The sequence below is a fragment of the Bos indicus genome, chromosome 24, assembly GCF_029378745.1.
Source record: "Bos indicus isolate NIAB-ARS_2022 breed Sahiwal x Tharparkar chromosome 24, NIAB-ARS_B.indTharparkar_mat_pri_1.0, whole genome shotgun sequence".
Lineage (NCBI taxonomy): Eukaryota > Metazoa > Chordata > Mammalia > Artiodactyla > Bovidae > Bos > Bos indicus.
This window is the reverse complement of record NC_091783.1, coordinates 39,881,028-39,888,843: the sequence shown is the minus strand read 5'-3', so window position 1 is coordinate 39,888,843 and position 7,816 is coordinate 39,881,028. Positions and strand designations below refer to the sequence as shown.

The 7,816-nt window shown below is 38.4% G+C and overlaps 1 protein-coding gene across 1 annotated transcript in view; it reads left to right on the top strand.

The window, feature by feature from the left end:
* The first annotated feature begins 257 nt into the window (after positions 1 to 257).
* Positions 258 to 7,816, top strand: part of L3MBTL4 (L3MBTL histone methyl-lysine binding protein 4) — a 155,397-nt gene continuing 147,838 nt past the window's right edge. Inside the window, 1 exon segment of the mRNA XM_070778597.1 lies at positions 258 to 305. Within this exon segment, the coding sequence (XP_070634698.1) occupies positions 258 to 305 (48 nt within the window).

Below are 7,816 nucleotides of genomic sequence, written 5' to 3'. Positions count from 1 at the left end.
AGTCTAAATTCTAATCGACAGAATTAATTAAATTAATGAGAACTGGAGCTCTGCTATATTCACCAGATGACATGAGACGTGTCTAGGATACAGAGAAGCAAAGGTCAAGGGAAATGTGTAGTTAATGACTTTAAGAAGAGGACGCCGTCGTCTCATATAGACGGATGTAAATTTGATGGTTGACAACATGGTATTCACAGGGGAGTATTTTAATATCAACCCACGGTTATGTGGGTTGACTTTAAGGTGTCTTGGCGATGAAAATTACTCCTGTAGACCCACTGGCCCTGGACGTCAAAGGCGCAGTCAGTTAGCATGGAGGGATCCCAGCACAAATGTCTCTTTACAATAAACTCCACCATCATCTGAATGTTCCTGTAAGGGTCCTGAGCTTTCTTAGTTCTTTCTCCTCTGGTGACAGACCTGGACCCTCTCAGGAGCCCTGATCTGCATCCAGTCCTCTGTTCCAGTGACCCTTCACCTTGTCTCTGTGTCCCAAGTCAACCATCTGTGCTGAACTCTCAGTTGAGGCAGTAGCTGTTTCTTCCTCTTCTCCTCCTGCTTCTCCAGCTCCTCTTCTTCTTCCCCTCTTCTTCGTCCCCACCTCCTTGCCCTTCTCTTCATCTTCCTCCCCTTCTTTCCCCTCTCCTTCTCCTTCATCACTTGTTCCTTCCTTGTATCCTAATATCTTTTTGGACTTTATGTCCCTGTGCTTTCTCTTCTAATCAGATTTTTACTCTCTACCTTTCACGCCAGTGTTGAGAAGTCCCTGTGTTTCAGCTTTGACTCTCTTCTCCTTTTTCACTTTTTCTCTTGATGACTTCTGTTATCTGGATGGTAACCCGGTTGTTTCTGCCTCACTGCAGGTCCATATCTCAGCTCCAGGCTGGATGCAGGTAAACTCTTCCTGGTTATCCTTCACTATGTCAACTCACAGTCTCCCCAGTCTTCTTTTCTCTTTCTTGTTGATCTCTTTTTATGTATGAGTAAGTCACCACTTAACCCATTCTCTTAACTGTGTGCCATGTGTGCCAAGTCACTTAAGTCATGTCTGACTCTTTGCGATCCCATGGACTGTAGCCACCAGGCTACTCTGTCCATGTGATTCTCCAGGAAAGAATACTGGAGTGGGTTGCTAAGCCCTCCTCCAGGGGATCTTTCCCACCCAGGGATTGAACCCAGGTCTCCTGCATTGCAGGCATATTCTTTATCATTGAGCCACCAGGGAAGCCCATATGCATCTTTTTTAAAAATTTTAAATAGACAAAGACTGGCTGAATGGATACAAAAACAAGACCCCCACATATGTTGTCTACAAGAGACCCACCTCAAAACAGGGGACACATACAGACTGAAAGTGAAGGGCTGGAAAAAGATTTTCCATGCAAATTGGGACCAAAAGAAAGCAGGAGTCACAATACTCGTATCAGATAAATTAGACTTTAAAACAAAGGCTGTGAAAAGAGACAAAGAAGGTCACTACATAATGATCAAAGGATCAATCCAAGAAGAAGATATAACAATTATAAATATATATCCACCCAACATGGGAGCACCGCAGTATGTAAGACAAATCCTAACAAGTATGAAAGGAGAAATTAACAATAACACAATAATAGTGGGAGACTTTAATACCCCACTCACACTTATGGATAGATCAACTAAACAGAAAATTAACAAGGAAAAAAAAAATGTATCTATAAAGTTCACTAAAGCAAAGCACAGTAAAATGAGGTATGGCAATAAAAGGCGTTAAATTTATCAAAAAAAAATTTTTTTTAATAATCCATTTTTTAATAATTTTAGTAATTAACAAAAATATTTTTTAAAGAGTTTGTATATTTAGGGGATGAAACAAGATGTCATTCTAGAGATGGGCACGATTTGAGCTCTTCAAAGAGGAGGGCATGGCAACCCACCAAGTATTCTTGCTTGAACAATTCCATGGACAGAGGACCCTGGCAGGCTACAGTCCATGGGGTCGCAAACAGCTGGACAGGACTGAGCAATGAACACTTTCATTTTCACTTTCAAAGAGAATTGCAGTATATATAGTGGCTGGCCTTAAACATCTGATACAAGAATCAATGTCTGTCTTTCCTGAATTAGGTTTTTTTTTTAAATTATTTATTTTAATTGGAGGCTAATTACTTTACAATATTGTAGTGGTTTTTGCCATACATTGACATGAATCAGCCATGGGTGTACATGTTGTCCCCCGTCCTGAACCCTCCTTCCCCATCCCATCCCTCAGGGTCATCCCAGTGCTCCGGCCCTAAGTGCCCTGTCTCATGCATTGAACCTGGACTTACGATCTATTTCACATATGGTAATATATATGTTTCAATGCTATTCTCTCAAATCATCCCATCCTTGCCTTCTCCCACAGAGTCCAAAAGTCTGTTCTTTACATCTGTGTCTTTTGCTGTCTTGCATATAGGGTCATTGTTACCATCTTTCTAAATTCCTTATATATGCATTAGTATACTGTACTGGTGTTTTTCTTTCTGGCTTACTTCACTCTATATAATAGGCTCCAGTTTCATCCACCTCATTAGAACTGATTCAAATGCATTCTTTTTAATAGCTAAGTAATAGTAATACCCATATGCATCTTAACCTTAATTAATAGTTAATAATAATTAACAAGAAAATAAAAGTAAAGATTAATAAAAAAATAAATAATAAAAAAGAAAAGAAAAAGGGAAAAGGTTTTTTTCTGTTTTTTAAGCAAAAGCAAAGGAATAATACAGACTTTTCTATAGCAACACGTTTGAAACTCCGGAGTAACTGGATGATTTCCTAGCAAAATAATGATTATCAAAATGCATCCAGGAAAAGTTGAATATTTGAATAGGTCAAACAGTAAAATAGACTGGAGGACAGGATCCAGCCAGGATCACAGCTGAACTATCCTTCAACTTTAAAAGAACAAGTAATTCCAATGATATTCAGACTCTTTCAAGCCATGTAAAAAGATGAAAAATTTTTATGAAACCAGCATATGAAATCTGAGGAACATAGCACAAAGCCAAAACTGTAGGTGACAAATACATGTCACATACAAATATGAAATTCTAAATAAATATTGCCAAATGTAATCCAGCAGTATATTAGAAAAATGATATCTTATTACCAAGGAGGATATAGCATGCAGTAATGTAAATTAAACAGTGCAACACAGTTCAGTATTATAAAATCTGCCAACATAATTCTTACATCAGCAGATTAAAAAGGAAAAGCCATATAATGATTTTTAACACTGAAAGATTTTTGATAAAATTTAGCCACCATTCCTTGCAAAAATTGGTGTGTTAAAGAATATAATAAAAATTATTTACCAAAATATAATAGTGAATATACCAAATAGGTAAACATCAAAATATTTAAATTAAAATCAAGAAATTGAAATGCCCACTGTCATCATTGCTATTCAGTATTGTTTTGGAGGTTTTAGTGAATGAAATAAAAAACAGAATTTAATGAGTGATATAAACGAGCGCTCTCTCGCTCTCTCTCTCTCTATATATATGTGCAGATGATGTGATTTTATACCTAGGAAACCCAGGAGAATCTAATTACTGTACCACCAGAATGTCTGGGATTTCAGTACAAACTAAGTTTACCCAATTTAAATTAAAACCAGTTGAGATTCTAATTTGGAAGTGAATTCACTATTAACTTGGGGGGAGCTGACATTTTTGTGGTATGCACTTTCATTTGTTCAGATACTAAGTTACATGATTTTACTGTCTTCCCTTTCCTGTTCAGTGACCCCAGCTTCTGCTCTATGGCCCCGCAGGCTCCGGGATGATGTCCCAGACGACGCCTGGCAGAGGCTTTTAGCTCTCCCCTCTCTCCTTTTGCTCCTGCTGCTCCCACCTAGACTGCCTGCTGAATTCTGGTTTTCTGGGAGGCAGAGGTCTCCAGGAAGTTCCCTCTGTTCAGAAGCAATCCTTCTTCATTTTGTTCGCAGATGCGTTGTTTGGATTTCTTAACTGGTGCCCATTAGCACTGTGTCTGCCTATTTATTCACCAAAACGTTGAGTACCTCCATATGCCGGGTGAGGGTGGCGCTTGTTTGTCTGCACTTGTGTCTCCCCCGGTAGAGCTGGTGCAACGTGAGCACAAGTCAAGTCCCCAGGCATCCCCAGCATGTTGTGTCCTCACTCTCAGCACCCGCGCCGTTCAGGGAAATAAGCAGCAACTGGTTTTGAATTCAGTTGTATTGGAATGAGACTCAGCCTAAATGTGCAAATGAAAAATGCTCTCAGCAGAGCAGGCAGAAGTCTTCGCTCCAGTGACACCGTGGAGCTATTAGAAGGTGAAGGTTTGGGAAGTGCAATTATATTCAGGGAGCATCTAATTCTGGGTTTATTTCCCAACAGCAATAAGTTGTTAACACTGGGAAAATTATATCATTTCCAGTGGGTACCACAAAGGGAGGCATTATTTATATCCATGTGTGATAAAATTGGTTGGTTGTTACCAACAGTTGTTTTTCTCACATATTATAAGATACTGTCTGATGGGGCTGGATGCAACATAATGTTCGAAATGAAGTTGAGATGCTGTTGTGAAAGGTTGTGAGGTTGTGTTTATGGTTAATGGAATTGGAGAGGTGTTTCTCAGGAACACGATTTACATGGTTCTATCCTTAAGAACGACAGCTTATTCACTCTTCACTCCCTGCCATGTTTAATTTGAGATTAGAACATCATTAATAAACATTGTGCAGTTTCCTAGAACTAGGATTCTTAACTGTCAGGTAGAATTCATCTGTCAGTGGTTCTTCAGTCTGTATTCTCTAGGGAATGGGGATGAATGTGATGCTGAGTGGCCAGACAGATATGCTGTGGGGCAGATGGAATATCTGTACTTTTGGGGTTTCTAATATTGGAACTCCTAAAAAGATATTTTATAAGTTAAAATGGAGTCATGCTAAAGAGAGAATTTTTGGAGCTCCCAAATCGATAAAACATTTCAATTTATTTTTAATTTTAAAATGATTTACTTTGGGAAGCAGTTTTTACCTACTTTTGTTTCTATAACATATGGTTAAATTGTGATGTACATTTAGTCCCCAAAGCAAATTTGATAAATAGTTTCATTTGTTGACAAATCGTGCTTTTTTTGGCAGTTAAAATCAGCATGTATCATTTTTAAATGAGGAAAAGAGTGTTTAAAATCATCAATGTAATTAAATATGGTACAATTACCTTCAATTAACAATATACTGTTATAATTTTTTCTTTTTTACTGAAGTATAGTTGATTTATAATGATTCAGATGTACAGCAAAGTGACTCAGTTTTATATATATATATATATATTCTTTTTCATTATAGGTTATTACAATATAGAAAGAAGTTTAAGGTTTGAAAAAACTCAGAGCTGGATGCCAATAGGGGTCGCCTCTTCCTCCCCTCGCCACCGTGTCCGTGTGGGCATCCATCTGCGGCTCTGAGGTCCAGGTGCAGTCCTAACACTGGGTCTAGGTCCTCTCAGGGTCTCTCGGTCTTGAATAGTCCTTGTTCTTACAAGGAACGATCTTCTTCCCCATTGGGAACGACCTCTGTCACCATCCGGGTGACAGCACTCTACACACACATGATTTTAGGAATGCAACTGTCGTAGAAAACGAGATATTTATATCTGCTTGGGAGTCAACACTGCTGTAATGATTTTGGTAAAGCGTATAATTGTAATGTTGTAAAATGCTTATGTGAAAACAGGGATGTTGAGTAATCTTACCAGAGGATCTTCAGGGTTTGTCACATTGCTTTCTGTGTTTAGCAAAATCAAATGTCTCATGTTGTGTAGAAATGGCAGCAGATCTTCTGGTGCTCTGATGGCCAACAGACGGTGTGCGAGCTCCTTTGTGGGAACCACACGAAGTCATCCTGCCGTCTCCAGGCAAAGGCAGGAAATCCACCGATGACAGTTCTTCCAGCCTTATTTAATGGTTTTGTTGTTCAGTCATTCAGTCATGTCTGACTCTTTGCGACCCCATGGACTGCAGCACTACAGGCTTCCCTGTCCTTCACCGTCTCCCGGGGCTTGCTCAAACTCATGTCCATTGAGTTGGTGATGCCATCCAACCGTCTCATCCTCTGTCACCCCCTTCTCCTTAAAGTGCATTTAAAAAATTTTATACTTTAGCATGTGTATTTCTTCGCAAGAACAGGTCAGTGTGTTGTGCTGGAAAAATAGTAATATTTATCAACTGATATAAAAATATCATAATATTTGTCCACTCATATCAAAAAATTTGATGAGTTTTTCCTTATAACCTGAGCAACTCTTTTTTGTTGATTGCATATATGAATATCAAAGGAAAAAATAGTACACATTATTTATTTTTCAATTACTAGACCAGGCACTGCGTCTGTATTTTTATTCCAGAAGACAGCACACTTGTTGGCATGTTAAGAAGAACTCAGGACATTTTTGTTTGGCATTTAGTTATTCGTTTGGCTGCGTTGCAGCATGCGGGATCTTCATCGTGTCGTGTAGGATCTATCGCTGGGGCACACGGACTCTCTGGTTGTGGCAAGCAGGCTCACAAGTTGTGGCGTGTGGGCCTCAGAGCTTGAGGGCTTCAGAGCACGGGTTCTCTAATTATGGTGCGAGGGCTTAGTTGCTCCTTAGTACGTGGGATCTTAGTTCCCCGACCAGAGATCGAACTGACTTCCGCTGCATTGCAGGGCAGATTCTTAACCACTGGACCACCAGGGAAGTCCCCGTATTTTTTTAAGTAGTTAAAAGTCCACAAGAATTCTTCCTGCCCAGCTGGGTTGAGTTTGGCTTTTGTTACTCCATCAAGTTGCTTTATTGTCTTGAGATGTTTGAATGTTTGACTTGGAGGTGTACTTTATCACCTGTTGCCACCAACATGCTTGCAGCTCTGACCTTTTACCATCTGCTCCTTCCCCAGAAACATTTTACTGCAAGATAAACATTAAAACTAATGTTCACATAGCACGTTTTGACCAGTCTTCTCCAAGGGTGTGTGTATATGAATGTGTGTTTGTGCAGTGTATGTGTGTATATGGTTATAACAATGCTTGTTGACAATTTTAAAACTCTAGAAAGTAACAAGGAAAGAATATTTATGTCAGTCCCACCCCCCCATGTATAACCATCATTAATATTTTGCTGTTTCTTTCCAATTACTTTTCTATGCATGTGAGTTTGGACTTTTCCACACACCTTTCTATGTGTGTGGACTCGTATATGCAGAGTACCTTGCCTGAAGTAGGGGCTTTATAAATATGTTGAAAAATGAACATTTTAATACATGTAATCAATTCTATTTTAAATTTTAGGATCATAGAATATGTACTGTTTTGTGTCTTTTGATTTGTTTACTTAACTCAGAAAATTCTCAATATATTTTATAAAAACAGTTTTTGACAGCTTCATAATCATATATATGTGTGTATGTAATATATAAATTTCTTTAACCTTTCTCCCATATTACTATTACTTTGCATTATCGCTGTAATAATGTTGTGATGTCCATTTTTACCATTAACTTTTATCAGGACCACTTCCTTATCATATCAACCCTAGAGGAGGAGTTACTGGAACATAGACTATAAACTTAAAACAATTTTTGAGCTTTACTGCCAGATTTTTATTATTTAGAAATGATCTTTTTATTGAATTACAAAGGATCGCTATCCATCTAGAAAGCAGAAATGTTTAAAGTACAAAGAAGATTGGGAAGAAATTATTTATAATCCCAGCATGTAAAGATGACTTCATTTAAGATTTTGTTTTGCACAATTTTAGTCTTTTTTATTTCCATTATA